Genomic DNA, 20,967 nt, shown 5'->3' with positions numbered 1-20,967 from the left:
TCAACTTGGCTCTTAAGTACTTGCGGCTAGCTACAAAGAGGAACAACACTAAATTGGATATATGGTTCATATCTCAATGCCTTAATCACAAAGTCATTCCAAATTTTTGCAGAGTAAAAACATCAAAAAATGTACCTCCAAACATCAGGAGCTCACTACAAGTTAAATTAATGAAGAAGGAGATATGTAACCACTATGGAAAATTAAACTACCTCAACTGTCAACTTAAGGTAATGTATGATTCTTTGCTCGAAATAATAGGTTTTATCAATATTAATAACTTTATGTCAGATGTTCAGGATAAGGTGGAGATTTCTAATTCAATTAAATTTAATAGAGTTAATAACAAATTAATTAAACTTATTCAAGCCAAAACTTTGCTCGATCAAGCTTCAGATGTCAGAGATGTCAGAAAGTTTTCAGATTTCAAATTCCATCCCCGTATAAAGAACCTCACCAACATTAATTTTTCCAAAGACGAAATACAATTGCTCAACTACGGTCTTAAACACTCAGTCCCCAAAGATTTTTCAATCAAAGATATAGAGAACCTTTCTATCGAGACAGACATAGTTATCGAAAATCTCTCCGTAACCCTTTCAGACAGAACATCTATCAGAAACTCTTGTTACCGCTTTCTCAACAAATTCAAAACTAAAATTGATTCTTCCAATAACTCTTCTTTCTCACATAGTCTTTCTTCCAAAAAAGCCAACTCTTTTCTTAAGTCATTAAAATCAATTAAACAAAAAATTACAAACCATCAATTAATTTTCAGTAAAGCAGACAAAGGTAACTGTCTTGTCATCCTTGAACGTGACTTATATAACAACAAAGTCACATCTTTCTTAGAGAGCAACCATTTTACTTCTATAACAGTAGATCCTACAAAAAGATTTATCACTAAACTTAAAGACAACATCAAACAATTTTCTGATTTTTTCACTGAATTTGATGCTCCATACAGCAAAATTCCTAGCAACCCTTTAGTTCCAAGGTTGTATGGTTTGCCAAAAATACACAAAGTTGACATGCCTATACGCCCCGTTGTTAGCTTCATTAATACTCCAGTTTCTATCTTATCTAAATTTCTATTAAAAACAATAAAAAACTTAATTAACTTCACTCCTCAATTTTCAGTTTCTAACACTTACCAATTGGTTGAAAAACTTCAACTCATCAATCTGAATCCAAACATTACTATGCTTTCTTTTGATGTTAGCAACCTATTTACTTCAGTACCCAAAAATGAAACAATTAGTCTGGTAAAAACTCTCCTAATCAATAAGGTTATTCAACCCCATATCATTTCTTCGATAATAGATATTCTACAAATTTGTCTATCACAAGATTTCTTTATTTTTAACAATAATTTCTATAAACAACCAGATGGTTTAGCAATGGGTAGTTGCTTATCCCCCTTTCTAGCTGATGTTTTTATGGATCATTTAGAATCCAATTATATCATGAAAAATCCTGAAGTTCTACATTGGTTCCGTTACGTAGATGATTGTCTCGTTTTTGTGGATGGTCAGCAAGACTCAGCTAATCACCTTTTATTCAAAATCAATCAAATCCATCCCAATATCAAATTTACTATGGAACTAGAATCATCTAATGCCATTAATTTTTTAGACCTTTCCATTACCAGACTCAACAACCAGTTCAACTTTGGTATTTACCGCAAGCCTACTCAAACTGATCATGTTATCCATTCTTCATCCAACCACCCACTGTCTCATAAATATTCTGCTTTTAGGAGTTTCATCCATAGACTACATACACTACCTCTATCTACAGCTGAATTTAACAAGGAACTTAATATAATCAAACAAATAGCAGTCAACAATGATTACAACCCTAATATAATCGACAAGCTCATCCGGAAAAGAGAATCCAATCGTCTTCAGCAACTAGCTTACAATTCAAACCCAGTCATCACACCAATCTATAGGTCCCTACCTTTTCATAATACTGTCATATCTGAGAAGATCAAACACATTCTCTGTTCTTCGGACAATGTCCACATATCATTTAAAGTCAATAACACTCTCAACAAAACATTATCTAACACTAAAGATCCAATCAACTTTATGAATCGTAGTGGTGTTTACAGATTATCTTGTTCCGATTGTGATGCCTCTTATGTAGGAAGAACCTATAGATCACTGTCTACTAGAGCAGCAGAGCACACTAAACGTGACAATACATCAGCTTTCTCTCACCATCTCAAAGTCAACAAACACCACCTTAACATCCCAGATGGTGTGACTTTGATTCATAACATCCAAGATAAGAATACCCTTCGTTTAGACCTATATGAGGATTTAGAGATTGTCAGGGACGCAAGGACAAGTCCAAACTGTGTTAACCGTCAACTTTCTCTTAACCGTGATTTCACCCCCATTCATAGACAATTATTTCCATAATTCTATATTTTTATTCACCTTCACATTGGCCTTCTTTCCTATACATACCACGACAAACCCAAAATAAACAAAAAACCCAAACATTATACCTAATCAAATATTCTTTTAGTACTTCCAGTTTCTTTCACTCTGTGCTCCTGTCAAGACTCTATCTCTTCCATCTCATTCTTTAATTATTTTCACTTAACAAAATCATTTTCTCATTATATCAAAATCACACCATGGAACCCTTGATCTTTTCGGATATGACATTCTAATATAGACAATAACCAAAAATTTTGTTGAATTTCCAACATTTTAATTGATTCACTCTATTTTTCATTTAGATTAAAATAAAAAATAAATCTCAGCTATCAACATTTAATAAATTTACTTAATATCAACTTTGGTCAATACAATATTCAATCTAGAATTTCAATAGTTTAATATGTGACATATTCTTTTTACATTTAGAGCTTACAATCAAAATTAATTTTCTTCTTTGATCAAAACATGTACATTTCTTTCAGCGCAGTTTTCCTAATTTAATATCAGTCTTTATCCATTTAACAATTCACACAATTTAATTTCAAAACAGTAATTATATTTCATTTATTTGTCCACTGAACATAGGCAACTTACCTTATCACCTTTTTAATAATTTTTCTAAATTTAGATTTTCAATAGTTCTATATGGGACAAACTCTTTACATTCAGTCATAACAAAATATTTTTAGAGAAGATTTCTTGATTAAGATATGTACATACATTTTTTCAATTCCACTTCCCTTTTTTAATATCATTTCCTTTAATACCTCCAATAATTCACATTACAGATCTATAGATTGGTATTTTCTCATTATATTCGTTGGTTCCCTGAAACATATGCAACCGACCATTCACTATTGGCATTACTTCCAATTCTACAGCTGCTACTCTATTAAAATATCATATTTTGATAAAAAAATTTTAAAAATTTTCTATATAATTTTCAATAATATTCATTCATTATAACTTTGCTCAAATTAATATAATTATTATCAGTCCTATACAGTAGACAAACAGTCTATGACGTCACAGCATATGAGTAGAATTTTGCTTTTGTTTACGGTGCACTAATGAATATATCATTATAGCTTATTAACCTTTATTTACAATTTAGAATTCATATCAAACAAATTTAATAGTTGCATATTCACAATTGAATAATTAAGTTAAATATTAATGCACATTGTCAAAAATTTTTCGGTTGACATTTGAGAAATCCACCTATCTTCTTTGACATCTTGTCATGAATTTTCAGGCACCAATCTGTCTAATCAGTTGGTTGTTAACCTCTCACCTGATCACAACCTTGTGCTAATTCCGAGCAAGGATGACATACATCCACAGGTGATACATTTTTAATCTTAAGACATCGACTTATTGTCGATTACTATACAGCTCATAATGTAGCAATAATGTTATTTTGAGGTTTTACACCTATTCAAGTGGCTAGTTTCAATTACTTGTACACTGGACGTAAGTAACCACATTTTCTTTTTTAACTGTCAAAATTTCACCCTTTTGCATTTCAATCTAAGTGGTTCACTTATTTCCAGGTTTACACTGAGGATGGTCAGTTTGACCGAAAACGTTTTGTACAACCACTCCCTTGTGGATGAATTTTAAAATTTTTTAATAAATTTATAATATACCTATATACAACAGAAGTGTTTACTTCATTCTATGTTGTCTTAACAAAGGTATACAGCCAACTACAGGGTTTACCCTTTTAATGTTTTATTTAATGACGATATGGTCAACTTGGCTCTTAAGTACTTGCGGCTAGCTACAAAGAGGAACAACACTAAATTGGATATATGGTTCATATCTCAATGCCTTAATCACAAAGTCATTCCAAATTTTTGCAGAGTAAAAACATCAAAAAATGTACCTCCAAACATCAGGAGCTCACTACAAGTTAAATTAATGAAGAAGGAGATATGTAACCACTATGGAAAATTAAACTACCTCAACTGTCAACTTAAGGTAATGTATGATTCTTTGCTCGAAATAATAGGTTTTATCAATATTAATAACTTTATGTCAGATGTTCAGGATAAGGTGGAGATTTCTAATTCAATTAAATTTAATAGAGTTAATAACAAATTAATTAAACTTATTCAAGCCAAAACTTTGCTCGATCAAGCTTCAGATGTCAGAGATGTCAGAAAGTTTTCAGATTTCAAATTCCATCCCCGTATAAAGAACCTCACCAACATTAATTTTTCCAAAGACGAAATACAATTGCTCAACTACGGTCTTAAACACTCAGTCCCCAAAGATTTTTCAATCAAAGATATAGAGAACCTTTCTATCGAGACAGACATAGTTATCGAAAATCTCTCCGTAACCCTTTCAGACAGAACATCTATCAGAAACTCTTGTTACCGCTTTCTCAACAAATTCAAAACTAAAATTGATTCTTCCAATAACTCTTCTTTCTCACATAGTCTTTCTTCCAAAAAAGCCAACTCTTTTCTTAAGTCATTAAAATCAATTAAACAAAAAATTACAAACCATCAATTAATTTTCAGTAAAGCAGACAAAGGTAACTGTCTTGTCATCCTTGAACGTGACTTATATAACAACAAAGTCACATCTTTCTTAGAGAGCAACCATTTTACTTCTATAACAGTAGATCCTACAAAAAGATTTATCACTAAACTTAAAGACAACATCAAACAATTTTCTGATTTTTTCACTGAATTTGATGCTCCATACAGCAAAATTCCTAGCAACCCTTTAGTTCCAAGGTTGTATGGTTTGCCAAAAATACACAAAGTTGACATGCCTATACGCCCCGTTGTTAGCTTCATTAATACTCCAGTTTCTATCTTATCTAAATTTCTATTAAAAACAATAAAAAACTTAATTAACTTCACTCCTCAATTTTCAGTTTCTAACACTTACCAATTGGTTGAAAAACTTCAACTCATCAATCTGAATCCAAACATTACTATGCTTTCTTTTGATGTTAGCAACCTATTTACTTCAGTACCCAAAAATGAAACAATTAGTCTGGTAAAAACTCTCCTAATCAATAAGGTTATTCAACCCCATATCATTTCTTCGATAATAGATATTCTACAAATTTGTCTATCACAAGATTTCTTTATTTTTAACAATAATTTCTATAAACAACCAGATGGTTTAGCAATGGGTAGTTGCTTATCCCCCTTTCTAGCTGATGTTTTTATGGATCATTTAGAATCCAATTATATCATGAAAAATCCTGAAGTTCTACATTGGTTCCGTTACGTAGATGATTGTCTCGTTTTTGTGGATGGTCAGCAAGACTCAGCTAATCACCTTTTATTCAAAATCAATCAAATCCATCCCAATATCAAATTTACTATGGAACTAGAATCATCTAATGCCATTAATTTTTTAGACCTTTCCATTACCAGACTCAACAACCAGTTCAACTTTGGTATTTACCGCAAGCCTACTCAAACTGATCATGTTATCCATTCTTCATCCAACCACCCACTGTCTCATAAATATTCTGCTTTTAGGAGTTTCATCCATAGACTACATACACTACCTCTATCTACAGCTGAATTTAACAAGGAACTTAATATAATCAAACAAATAGCAGTCAACAATGATTACAACCCTAATATAATCGACAAGCTCATCCGGAAAAGAGAATCCAATCGTCTTCAGCAACTAGCTTACAATTCAAACCCAGTCATCACACCAATCTATAGGTCCCTACCTTTTCATAATACTGTCATATCTGAGAAGATCAAACACATTCTCTGTTCTTCGGACAATGTCCACATATCATTTAAAGTCAATAACACTCTCAACAAAACATTATCTAACACTAAAGATCCAATCAACTTTATGAATCGTAGTGGTGTTTACAGATTATCTTGTTCCGATTGTGATGCCTCTTATGTAGGAAGAACCTATAGATCACTGTCTACTAGAGCAGCAGAGCACACTAAACGTGACAATACATCAGCTTTCTCTCACCATCTCAAAGTCAACAAACACCACCTTAACATCCCAGATGGTGTGACTTTGATTCATAACATCCAAGATAAGAATACCCTTCGTTTAGACCTATATGAGGATTTAGAGATTGTCAGGGACGCAAGGACAAGTCCAAACTGTGTTAACCGTCAACTTTCTCTTAACCGTGATTTCACCCCCATTCATAGACAATTATTTCCATAATTCTATATTTTTATTCACCTTCACATTGGCCTTCTTTCCTATACATACCACGACAAACCCAAAATAAACAAAAAACCCAAACATTATACCTAATCAAATATTCTTTTAGTACTTCCAGTTTCTTTCACTCTGTGCTCCTGTCAAGACTCTATCTCTTCCATCTCATTCTTTAATTATTTTCACTTAACAAAATCATTTTCTCATTATATCAAAATCACACCATGGAACCCTTGATCTTTTCGGATATGACATTCTAATATAGACAATAACCAAAAATTTTGTTGAATTTCCAACATTTTAATTGATTCACTCTATTTTTCATTTAGATTAAAATAAAAAATAAATCTCAGCTATCAACATTTAATAAATTTACTTAATATCAACTTTGGTCAATACAATATTCAATCTAGAATTTCAATAGTTTAATATGTGACATATTCTTTTTACATTTAGAGCTTACAATCAAAATTAATTTTCTTCTTTGATCAAAACATGTACATTTCTTTCAGCGCAGTTTTCCTAATTTAATATCAGTCTTTATCCATTTAACAATTCACACAATTTAATTTCAAAACAGTAATTATATTTCATTTATTTGTCCACTGAACATAGGCAACTTACCTTATCACCTTTTTAATAATTTTTCTAAATTTAGATTTTCAATAGTTCTATATGGGACAAACTCTTTACATTCAGTCATAACAAAATATTTTTAGAGAAGATTTCTTGATTAAGATATGTACATACATTTTTTCAATTCCACTTCCCTTTTTTAATATCATTTCCTTTAATACCTCCAATAATTCACATTACAGATCTATAGATTGGTATTTTCTCATTATATTCGTTGGTTCCCTGAAACATATGCAACCGACCATTCACTATTGGCATTACTTCCAATTCTACAGCTGCTACTCTATTAAAATATCATATTTTGATAAAAAAATTTTAAAAATTTTCTATATAATTTTCAATAATATTCATTCATTATAACTTTGCTCAAATTAATATAATTATTATCAGTCCTATACAGTAGACAAACAGTCTATGACGTCACAGCATATGAGTAGAATTTTGCTTTTGTTTACGGTGCACTAATGAATATATCATTATAGCTTATTAACCTTTATTTACAATTTAGAATTCATATCAAACAAATTTAATAGTTGCATATTCACAATTGAATAATTAAGTTAAATATTAATGCACATTGTCAAAAATTTTTCGGTTGACATTTGAGAAATCCACCTATCTTCTTTGACATCTTGTCATGAATTTTCAGGCACCAATCTGTCTAATCAGTTGGTTGTTAACCTCTCACCTGATCACAACCTTGTGCTAATTCCGAGCAAGGATGACATACATCCACAGGTGATACATTTTTAATCTTAAGACATCGACTTATTGTCGATTACTATACAGCTCATAATGTAGCAATAATGTTATTTTGAGGTTTTACACCTATTCAAGTGGCTAGTTTCAATTACTTGTACACTGGACGTAAGTAACCACATTTTCTTTTTTAACTGTCAAAATTTCACCCTTTTGCATTTCAATCTAAGTGGTTCACTTATTTCCAGGTTTACACTGAGGATGGTCAGTTTGACCGAAAACGTTTTGTACAACCACTCCCTTGTGGATGAATTTTAAAATTTTTTAATAAATTTATAATATACCTATATACAACAGAAGTGTTTACTTCATTCTATGTTGTCTTAACAAAGGTATACAGCCAACTACAGGGTTTACCCTTTTAATGTTTTAAACACAGGCCTCCCCTAATTTCTTCCAATTTTGTCGATCCTGGGCTCCTTGTAACCAATTCCCAGCAATCCTTTTGATGTCGTCTGTCTATCGTGTAGGTGGTCTACCTCTACTTCCTCCGTCTGCTCTTGGTCTCCACACTGTAATTTTTTGGGTCCGCCTCCCGTCCTTCATTCTGGCTACATGGCCCGCCCAATTCCACTTCAGCCATGCTACTCGCTCTATGACATCTGTGACGCCTGTCCTTTTTTTCTGATATCTGATTTCTGACCCCTGATTTCTTCGTTTCTGACCCTGTCTCTGAGAGTCAGTCCAAGTAGTGTTGTGAAGTAGAAGTTTGGTTGCTGTGGCCTGGATTAACGATAATGTTTCGGCGCCGTAAGTCATGACTGGAAGCATACATTTGTCGAAAGTCTCCTTTTTCAAATATTTTGGCAAGTTGCTCTTAAAGACGTCTGATAAAGCTCCATATGTGGCCCATGCTAAGGTGATCCTTCTTTGTAATTCGGCAGTTTGATTGTCCCTGGCAATTTGGATTTCATGCCCTAAGTATTTACATATATTTATGGACCAATGCTATTTCGTTGACATCGACTTTTGGATTTTCGCTTGGTACCAGGTTTGTCATGTATTGTGTCTTACCAAAATTTATGTTTAAAACAACTTTCTTACAGGCGGCATCTTACTCAGTACGCATAGTTCTTTCTAAGCTCTTCTAAGTTTTCTGTTATAATTACTATGTCGTCTGCGATTCGTAGGTGAGAGAGCCATTCGCTGTTGACATTTATTCCTTTGGCGTCCCACTCCGATTGCTTAAAAGCATGATTACGTACTGTCGTAAAGAGTTTCGGAGATAACGTGTCTGCCTGTCTAATTCCTCTTTTGATTTTTATATAATTGGTATTTGTGTAATCGGACTTTTATAGAATTGTGTAATCGGACGGTCATGGTTGCATTATTCTACGAAAGCCAGGACCAGAAAAGTGAAAAAATAATATTTCTAGAATAATTGCGTTTAATGGGATTAGTGAGTTTAGCACACTTCTAAGTACAGGTATTTTTAAAATGATGAATCCATAACGTCTTAACATCATGAAGACGAGAAAGCAGAATACTTAAACCATATAAAAATTAGATATCTATTTCTCCTAATAATACAAAAAAAGTGGGAGAGGGGATAGAAAAAGTGGAGGGATAGAGATGAATTGACCGAAATAAACTGTCAAGACTGTATGGTACACTATTAAATCCTTAGTACAATTAATATAAAATGTTCTATACCTAACCCTTAATAAAAGTTTGTATTAACATTATTCACAGTCACTGACCATGGGTAAACATAAAGTATTACTTGGCCGTGAAATGTTCGTACTGTTGCAACGTTTTCACGTGTATAAAAAATTGACCAGAATCAGGAGTAAGGCACTCATACTTATTAATAGACGTGAATATGTCGAAATAGTGTTAGATAGATCAGTACTGGTATATTTGTTGATAGTTGTCGTTCTCCACAATTTTGTATTATAAATATAATATTTTTAAACTGAAGACGCTGACTAATCTCTGCTTTTATTTATTACAGCTACTTGAATTAGACAAAAGTGAGGTTCTAAAGTATAAAACTTATTTCGCGCATCAAGAACAAGAAGATTAATTTGGTATATTTCGATTTAACAACCGATACCTATATATGTAGTTATGCTAACAACGTTTACCATATATTATCTACCACGATAATTAAGCAAACAGACATACAAACAAGGAACATCAAATAACTCTACATCAAAGATGCCAACGCCGCCTCTACGATATAAAACTCAATCATTTCTCGAGAAAGCCTTAAAGGCAAGTAAGAATTACTAAATTAATATTACTTATATTATGAGATTTTAATACTAAATTTGAACATGTAGAAGAAACTATGTATAAAAAACGTATTTGGAAAATATAGTCGAAAGGAGATGGATTGATCTCCAGTGTTTCAACTGATCAAACAATATTGAATAAATAATTTGACCTATACAGTGTCATATACGATGGAGTTAAATTATGGACGCTGTATCGAGGGTCAATTAAAAGTCTAAAATCTTGGCTAGATAACTTTTTAAAACAGTTGATCATGTTGACTGACAACCTCCGTAACAGAGGTGGTACTTGAGCAAACAGAAAAATGATATACCTAACTGGAAAATCAATGGAGCAAGGCAAGCAGCTTAAATATTTAACTTTTCAGCTAAATGATGTTAGGGGCCGTGATAATGTTGAAACAAAAAATGTCGAACAAGAAATGCTTTCTTGAAACTTCGTAATTTTATGACTGATAGCATGGATTTGATATTTGATTTTATATTTATATTTATTTGACGGATATATAATGATATACTATTAAGAATGTTTTATATTATATAATATCCTTAAGAATTCCGTTTGGCTTATTTTGTTGTACGGAATGAAAGCTCGGACATTCGAGAGGATTATAAACTTTTAACTTTAAATATGGGGTCTATGCCTAATACTTATATAAGAGAAGGACATAATCAGAAATGAGAAAGCTCGATTTAAAAAAGTAAAGTTTTTGAATGTACATAAAGTAAAAATAATTTTTCTTCGTAACATTTGTAGCCTTAGGCCACTTATACAAGTAAAATGAGACATTTTTCATAAAGTAATAACATGTAGATAGTTATCGTTGCATAACGTTTTTCAATGGGCAGGAATGCATAGTGATGAAATAATTCACAATTATTCTGCTGAAAATACAGGGTGTCCAGAAACTCTACCGACAAACGAAGACAGGATATTCCTCAGATAATTTTAAGATAATTTAACCCAATTCACCTAGTCCGAAAATGCTTCCTAAGGGAGCTAGAGCTCTTTGAAAATGGCGTCATGAAATTAGTTTTTCTTAAATAACTCCATAACGCTTCTATTTAGAAAAACGAAAATTGGTATACGTATTTAACTTCCAAAAATGAATCTATTCCATCCATTGCGAATTTCTAGTACAGGTCATAGGCGTCTGTTTTGGGTAGGGCAACGGTTATTTTATCTCCCAACTTTTTTGTCTTTAATTTTTAAGCATTTTTGACTCTGAATTATTTAATTCTGAGTTATTCTAGTACTAAAAAGTACTCTTAGTTTAAGGTGATAGGATACACCGTTTTTTAGAAAAATCGATTTGAAAATTTTTCGTTCCTTGAATTAAAAAAAAAGATTAAAAAAAACTATTTAGAAAGATGAAAACTGGTACATTTATTTATATTCCAGAGATTAATCGATCTCATTAATGGCGAGTTTCTAGTACCGGTCATAGGCGTCCGTTTTGGGTAGGTCAACAGTTATTTTATAGCATACCTTTATTGTCTTTAATTTTTAAGTATTTTTGACACTAGATTATTCAATTATGAGATATTCGAGTACTAAAAGTTACTCTTGCTTTAAGTTGGTAAAGCACATCGGTTTTTTTTTAAATTTTTTTAACTTTTTTTTTCAAATTCCCAAAACTAAAAACTTTCAAATCGACTTTTCTAGAAAAAGGTGTATCCTATCGACTTAAAGTAAGAGTACCTTTTAGTACTAGAATACCTCACAATTTAATAATCCAGTATCAAAAATGCTTAAAAGTTGAAGACAAAAAAGTTATGCGATAAAATAACCGTTGCCCTACCCAAAACGTACGCCTATAACCGGTACTAGAAATTCGCAATGGATGGAATCGATTCATTTCAGGAAAGTAAATATATATACCGATTTTCGTTTTTCTAAATAGAAGCGTTCTAGAGGTATTTAAGAAAAACTAATTACATGGCGCCATATTCAAAGAGCTCTAGCTCCCTTAGGAAGCATTTTCGGACTAGGTGAATTGGATTAAATTGTCATAAAATTATCTGAGGAATCTCCTGTCTTCGTTTGTCGGTAGAGTTTCTGGACACCCTGTATAACAATTCAATCCTCACTGCTTAATATATCACGTCGTAACAGGCAATAAACGATGAACGCCTACGAAAAATACGCGTTTTTATTATGTTTACGCGCATTCATTTAGTGTTGAAGACGAAGTAAATATTTTTTTAACTAACGACGGCAATATCACTGTTTTCTGTGATCTGGTACTAGGTATTAACAAAAAACAATTTGGAAAATTTTGTAAATGTATGTACATTGAAACTATCGCAATAAAAAATCTAAACCCCTTACGTCCCTTTATTTACTCGATAAATTTAGCAAAACATTGCCTTTGGAACTAATCTTTAATGAAAGAAATTTTCTGTAGATTGTCATCTACCATACATTGCGACTACCATATAGGTAGTTATGTATGAAAAGTAATAAGAAAAATATATAAACATTCTATTCAAAAATACATTCTACTAAAAAAATGCGTTTTCCCTTTAGTCCTAACAATTAAGGCCATAACCCAAGAAGCAATTATACCTATACAATATAACCTAAGTTACTTGTATAATTATTTTATTAATCATCTGCCTCATTGCATAATGCGGTCGAAAATTTACAAACGCAAGGAAGTGTACTGTTAAACTAGGTATAAAAATTGCTAAAAACTGAAAGCGCCTCAGAAATTTATAGGTTAAATCGAACAAAACGGTAAAAAAAGAAATAACCATCGTAATTAAAAAAACATATTATTATGTCTAGACCCATACAAAATTATCCTTGATTTATATATAAATAAAATTCGTTAATTAAAATCAAATATTCATTAAAATCTAGCAAAAAAATTGCCAAACATTATGTTTCAAAAAATGGCTGAACCATGGCGATCTTTCATTAATGGCGGATTTGACTCACGACCTAAATTGCACTACATTTTAACTGATTTGGACAAGGACACCCCCTGCTGACCTTTAGTATAACCTATTTTTACCTTGTACACCTCGAATTTACCTATTGGTATACCTAATACGTCATACATTTATTTTACGACGTTGGATAGTCGTCAACGTTTTTTAGTAAATTACAGGTACCTTATAAATAAACTTTGACGTCAGGTTAACGTATACAACTTAACTTAAGTACTACGTTGTTATTACCTACGTTGTATTGTCGTTCTCACCTTCCCGCAAGTACACGCAGCAATCTACCATATACCTACTGAGAAAACACCCGACGTCTCCTGAACGTTGGGTACGATACTAATAAATACTCTGTAATCCCCGACGTTGAGCAGTCGTTAAATGTCTTCCAGTAAATTACATTGTAGTATAGAGGTTATACCCGAAGTCAGCTTAACGTTAAACCTTAACCTAATAATTAACGTTGGTATTCTCAACGTTGGATTGTCGTTGTCTTCTTCCCGAAAAATACGTCTACCATACTCGATAAAACACCAACGTCCTCTGAACGTTGGCATCTATCCTAAAAAATACGTTGTAATTCCCGACGTTGAGTAGTCGTTGATGTATGCCACTTAATTGCACTTATACTACAGATAGGTTAAGACCGACGTCAGCTTAACCGGCTTAATGTCAAACCTTATCCTAATAATTTACGTCGTTATTCCCGATGTCGGTTGGTCATCAGATTATATTACTTATTAGCAGCAACGTTGGTCCATAGGAAAAACAGACGTTGTCCTTGGTTAAGGCTTATTGTGAACCAATTTTGTCCTTAAATTTAACGTCCCATTAGGACAAAATTGGTTGCAGGTCGTAAAATTGCTACTTGGGAAGAGCCAGAGTGGCCTAACTAATTTTAACATTACTTGACATAATCAAAGAAAATGATCTGAAGCTATCAATGTCCGATTGTTTTAGTAATTGTATGTTGACCAAGAATGATTCTTGGTCAACATAAAACTACTAAAACATTCGGACATTATCAGCTCCTGATAATTTTCTTTGTTTATGTAAAGTAATGTTAAAATCAGTTAGGCCACCCTGGCTCTGATGGCCTCAATTCGTGAAGGGGTATGCGTAATAGCGTCTAAAGTATATTTCACAATTTGCAACTATTTTGGATTAGGGATGATTTGAGCTATACTTCGATGCGCTTCGATACTTTGAGTGCTTCGATTGATATCATCACAAATAACATTTCTGCGACTATAATGTAGCACTTCAATTTAAAACTTTTTAACTGGAAGCGACAAGAAAACCGGAAGTAATATATTTTTTCCCGTCTTGCTTATGCGCGTCAAATATTAAATACTTTATAATATTTCGGCACCTTTAAAAAAGTACTTCTGGTTAAAAACCTGAAAGCATATCTGCGAGGTGAACTTGTCCTCTTTTAATACCATCCTTGAGTTATAACATTTCATTTAACTCCTACTTTGTCATTCTATCAGTTCTAGTAACGAAGTTGTGCTTACAGACGGACATACAGACATGGGTAACTCAAGGGTTTCACATTTTGATGTTGTAAAATGGGTGAAAACAATTTTAAAATTACTAACAGAGATAACCACGTTGATATACTAGTAAAATTATTTAATGACATTTACGATACTGGTAAAATTCCAAGAGAATATCAAATCTCATCTCTATGTTCATCCCGATATTCACAAAAATCAACGCAACGAAATAGTCCAGAAAGCCACTGCGCATCCGCTAGGAAAAATATTCCGATTCGGATTTTTTGCACAGTCTCACTCAAAAAGGACCCTTTTTAACAAATTTGCATGTTGCCAGGACCAAAACTGGGCAAAAAATTTTTTAAATGTTTTTTTGTTTTTTTCCTAAAATTATTTTTTTTTGCACGGAACAAAGTTTTTTTTAGGTTTTTTGGTTCATTCCAAACAGAAAAGGTCTTTAGTGACATTTCTCTAAAGTTGATAGTTTTTGACATATAAGCGATTAAAAATTGAAAAATTGCGAAATTGGCCATTTTTAACCCTCAAAAACTATGTGAAAAACTAAAATTTTGAATGTTGCCAAGGTAGGTAGATATTCTTTGAACATCGATTGATGAAATTCAGAAGAGTTTTTTGCAATACAATATTCAAAACTCCTTTGTTTTTTAATTGCTAATCAAGCGTGCGCGACACTATTTTCCACCAACAGTATGGTGCAAATGAAAGGAATAAATTCGTTATTTCGTAAACGGGCAAGTTTAAGAAAAAATCCTGGAATAGGTCGATTTTCATTTTTAAGTTATGATATTGTCGCATATATGATATACTAGTGACGTCATCCATCTGGGCGTGATGACGTAATCGATGATTTTTTTAAATGAGAATAGGGGTCACGTGCTGGCTCATTTGAAAGTTTCTTCAATTCTCTATTCAGTAATATAAACATTTATATAATTATTTATACAGGGTATCCTTCTACTTCTTTTTTTGTCAAATAATTTAATTTAATAAAAATTTTTTGGACACCCTGTATAAATAATTATGTAAATGTTTACATTACTGAATAGAGAATCGAAGAACCTTTCAAATGAGCTACCACACGACCCCTATTCTCATTTAAAAAAATCATCGATTACGTCATCACGCCCAGACGGATGACGTCACTAGTATACCATATATGCCAGAATATCATAACTTAAAAATAAAAATCGAACTGTTTCGGGTTTTTTCCTTAAAGTCGTCGGTTTACGAAATAACGAATATATTCCTTTCATTTGCACCATACTGTTTACACATGCAACGGTGGAAAATAGTGTCGCGCATGCGTGATTAGAAATTAAAAAACAAAGGAGTTTTGAATACTGTATTGCAAAAAACTCTTCGGGATTTCATCAATCGATGTTTAAAGAATGTCTACCTACCTTGGCAACATTCAAATTTTAAGTTTTTCACATAGTTTTTGAAGGATAAAAATGGCCGATTTCGCAATTTTTCAATTTTTAATCGCTTATATGTCAAAAACTATCAAATTTAAAGAAAAGTCACTAAAGACCTTTTCTGTTTGGCATGATCCAAAAAACCTAAAAAACTTTGTTCCACGCAAAAAAAAAATTTTAGGAAAAAACAAAAAAAAAGTTTAAAAATTCTTTTATTTACCAACTTTTGGTCCTGGCAACATGAAAATTTGTTAAAAAGGGTCCTTTTTGAGTAAGATTGTGCAAAAAATCCGAATCGGAATATTTTTCCTAGCAGATGCGCAGTAGCTTTCTGGACTAAAATGTAAATAATATAGAACATTCCGATTAAAAAAACATCTTTTACAAGTTTCGAGTGATAAATAAACGTGTCCACTAGTCCTGGATCCCGCGTACCAAAAAAAAGTTATTAATAGCAAGCTGATAATTTGTTAATAGCTTAGCGGTGTCTAGTCGGACAAACTTTGATGCACGGCAACACTGGAACAGGGGAAGTTTTAATTGTGGAACAGTTCTAATGTTGGAACACAACAGTTTTAATGTTGGAACGTCAGATTACGCAAACGCCCCATGTATTTTGTCGGACAGAACTTCCAATTATTGATTTGTTACCGTTTCATGAAACTCTCAAGCAAAAATCAGACTGCTATTTATCACTAATATAATTGCTGTCATTTGACATGTTCTTCGTGTTGGACCAGTCTGATTTTTACATGAGAGTTTAATGAAATGGTAAAAAATCAATTGGAAGTTCTGTCCGACAAAATACATGGAACGTTTTAGTAACCTGACGTTCCAAATTTTTAACCTATTCCATAATTAAAACATCTTCTGTTCCAGTATTTCCATATAACCAAGTTTGTTTGACTAGACACCGTTAAGCTATTAACAAATTTTCAGCTTGCTATTATTCAACTTTTTTGGTACGCGGGGTCCAGGCCTATACAAAAGACCAAACGATAAAATAGCAGGAAATCAACTGGAATTTAGAAAATTCTCTGGTACTGGAAGGGCTTTATTTAATTTACAAGTACTTATACGAGTATAACAGTATCAAGTTCTTAACTGTGGCGAAGTTATAATGCGTAATTGACTTTTAGAAACTCTTCGACACATAAAGCTTGCAAATATATTGCGGAACATAAAAATAGCTGACGATGATATAAAAATCGTTATCAATTATTTACATCGGTATCAGAAAATCATAATAAAATTAAGCCAATAAAAATCTAAAGAGATATCTATAAAAATGAGTACGACGAGGTTTTGTTCTGCTTACTCATATATAAAAATGAAAAAAATCTGTTGCGTTTTGATTCAATTCGAGTCTCTTGCCATCCTCTGACTCCGTGTTTCGGGGTCTACACTTTTTCAAAGAGGCTTTGCAAAAATACTGATTTGAATCAAAGCGAAACGAGAAGATGCTATAAATATTAAAATATTTACACCAGAGTATGGTTAATCAGAGTTAGGCTGGCAAGGTGTTACATTTTTTCGACTCTGCTTGACGGGATAGAAGCATGGACTCTTAACGCATCGATTACTAAAAAGTTGGAAGCATTTGAACTGCGGGTGTATAAAAAAATCCTGAAGATATGATGGACCGAGCATATAACAAACAACGAAGTCATGAGAAGAGTCAACAAAAGACTGGAAATATTGGAAACCATCAAGACACGAAAGCTGCAGTACCTGGGGCATGTTATGCGTAATGAGAGATACAACATAATTCAGTTGATTAAACAGGGGAAAATCCAGGGCAAGAGAAATGTAGGAAGGAGACGAATTTCGTGGTTGCGTAACTTGAGGGAATGGTACGGATGCACATCAACCGAACTGTTTAGAGCAGCAGCATCTAAGATCAGAATATCCATGATGATTGCCAACCTCCGTCGCGGAGATGGCACGTGAAGAAGAAGATGGTTAATCTGACCTGTAACGGGGAACGATAAAATGAATTCATGCATTTCACTCACTACTCAGATTTGCCTACGATACGATAATCCTTGGGAACAGCATGTTGGGCTGCAGATTTTGGTAAATGGCCCTACGCAGAAATGTGAGAGGTGACGGCTCTGATCACACGAAGAAATAAAATTCGTGACTGTCAGTAAAAACAAGAATAAAGACGAAAGAATCTACCCTAAAGGAAAGGAAAAACTTAATAGAAAGTATCCAGACCAATACCTGGAATGTGAGCTGAGTAAGCAATGGGACCGTAACCTTAAACTAAAATTATTTATTCAGAAAAGCGGTTTCAATATGCTAAACGGAGAAGAATGCAATAGAAAACTGGGAATAGAAATTAGACCTAGAATATTGAGATTCTACGGGCCGCTATTTCAACAACTACTTAAGCTTTTGCTTAGCTAATCCTGTGTCAAAAGTTAAGGAGAAGCTTAGGCTGTGTTTCCATCATTTCCTTAACTAAACTGTAAAGTTAATTGGTTTGGTACCTCTGAATACGTCAAAATGCTAGAATATAAAAACCACTATTGTTGGCGTTTAATTTTATCTTGTCATCTGTATCTGTGTCATCTACATCTACTTCACTTAATTTTGTGTACATGGTACATGTGTTGTTAGTATGAATATTGTCTATATTTTCTCCGATTATATTTTTTATTGTTATTTTGTATAAACAACAGATCCGTCTTTGTAATTTTTTTATTGGATATATTCCTTAAAATGTTAAATTGGAATGTAAGTTTACTTTTGTAAAATAAGTATACCAAGCATTGTAGAGATAAAAATTTTCAGGTGCCTACACCTTCCAAAAGGAGTAAGAATTGTGATAAATAATCGTTAATAATCCAATAATAACGTTATTACGCAAAAGTTGGTTTTCATTATTAATCTATTAAAATAACCCCATAAACTACTAAAAAGCCTACACCTTAAAAAAGGAGTAAGAATTTTAATAGTAATTAATAATCCAATAATAACGTTATTACGCAAAAGTTGGTTTTCAAAATAACTCTATAATTATTAGCAAAGTCAGGCAAATATGCAGCCTGAAAAGCAAGATATATGCGCATATTATGCGCATATTATTTGTGTCAAATATGCATGTATATGCATTTGTTTATGTCAAATAATATGCATGTATATGCATGTGTTATTTGTGTCAAATATGCATGTATGTACATAATATTTTAAGTATGAAAATTGCTGTGGTACTATTTTATTTTTCACCGGGTTTTTGAAAAGTATAAGTGGTTCGGAAGAATCTACTGGCTTCAATTCAGAAAAATTCCTGCATAAACCATTGCAGCCTCTAATCAAGTTCTCATCTAGTAACAATAGGTTTTGGTGGAAGAGGAATATTCGGCAAATGTTCTTTATACAACTGATATCTTATAGATGCCTTAAGAAATATTTTGTTCGTATTTGAAATAAAATTATTAACAAGAGGAAATTTATTTTTAATTTCTTCTGCGACCCTATTTAAACCATGTGCTAGGCAAGTTGTATGTAATAAATGTGGATAAAATTTGTTTTAAATTGTTTTCTACTTTAACCATGTAAGGCGCAGCATCTGAAAGAAAAAGAAAATTTTTTCCTCGGGAACAGTTAAAGGAAGAAGAAAATGGCTAAACTGTCTTGCAAAAACCTTAAAAGTGTTACCTAGTGCGTTGGTTTTATTCAACTGCTGGGAAGCAATTAAATGCGATTTACAAGCTTGCTCATTTTTTAGAGATTAGATTAATAAATGTGCGATGTAACGTCCAGAAGAATCAATTGTTTCATACACGCATACATAAAAATAATTGTCTCCTATATCTAATTTTATTTTACTCAGTACCGCTGAATATACCTACAGAATCGACCTCGTTTCTTCTTAAGCTTCTTTCACTTGGAATATTCCATTTGCAGTATTTTCTAAGAAACATTCGCAAATTTTCGTTTGATAATTTGGACAAAGATATATTTTAGCTTAACAATGCTTCGAACAAATCGTGGTTAAATGTCTCTTTCTCACTTGGATTTCCGATTAGTTCATTTTAAGCACCTAGATATCGAATCTTGCTTTTTCTCTCCCGATTCTAATTTCTTTTTTTAACCAGTATGTAAAGCAGTTTTGAAATGCTGGACTATTTGGAATTTTTTTCGCATGGAATATGGAAAAAAATTCCTACAGTAAGCTAAATAATTTTTAGATCGGGGTTATTTAAATTTCTGATTATTTTTATGCAATTTAAAATATTTAGGTTTACTTTGTATTTACTTATTGCATGCTAAGCATAATAATTTTCCAATATCAATGACTAATTCTGGATGCCTTGATCCACACAGAAATATCAGGTACGAAGGTATTTGAATCATGAATAAACAAATAAATTCGCTTTAAAAACCTATTATATGCACTTTATTTTTAAATATACCAGTATATGCAAAATTCGAAAGAAACTACAAAAATATGCAAATGCATATGCATATGCACTGTTTATTAGTATGCATATTTGCCTGACTCTGATTATTAGTCTATATAAATAACCTCAAAAATCAGAAATAAAAATTTAAGTAAAGGCTTAATCCAACTCCCGCGCGAGCATAAAATTTAAATTGGAAAAGACTGTAAGACTTGTACACACTTTTAAGTAGGTCAAGACTGTGTAAAAACTTGTGTTTTTACACACTACCAAATTTTTTTGAGAACATACACCTCTTTGCCGTTTTGACCATAAAATTATTTGGTTTCAGCCTACGCTTAAATCTCAAATTGAAGTGGAAATACAGGCATCTAAGCAAGCTCAGGGTTAAAGTAAGCTTTGAC

The 20,967-nt window shown here is 32.4% G+C and overlaps 1 protein-coding gene across 1 annotated transcript; it reads left to right on the top strand.

Moving 5' to 3' along the window:
- The first annotated feature begins 95 nt into the window (after positions 1-95).
- LOC126879764 (uncharacterized) lies at positions 96-8,170 on the top strand. Its single transcript, XM_050643015.1, has 2 exons — positions 96-230; positions 4,322-8,170. The coding sequence occupies exon 2, from the start codon at positions 4,380-4,382 to the stop codon at positions 6,636-6,638; it is 2,259 nt and encodes a 752-aa protein (XP_050498972.1). The 5' UTR covers positions 96-230; positions 4,322-4,379; the 3' UTR covers positions 6,639-8,170.
- The last annotated feature ends 12,797 nt before the right edge of the window (positions 8,171-20,967 follow it).

The sequence above is a fragment of the Diabrotica virgifera genome, chromosome 2, assembly GCF_917563875.1.
Source record: "Diabrotica virgifera virgifera chromosome 2, PGI_DIABVI_V3a".
Classification (NCBI taxonomy): domain Eukaryota; kingdom Metazoa; phylum Arthropoda; class Insecta; order Coleoptera; family Chrysomelidae; genus Diabrotica; species Diabrotica virgifera.
Note: the sequence above shows the minus strand (reverse complement) of the source record. Positions and strands in the feature narration are given on the sequence as shown.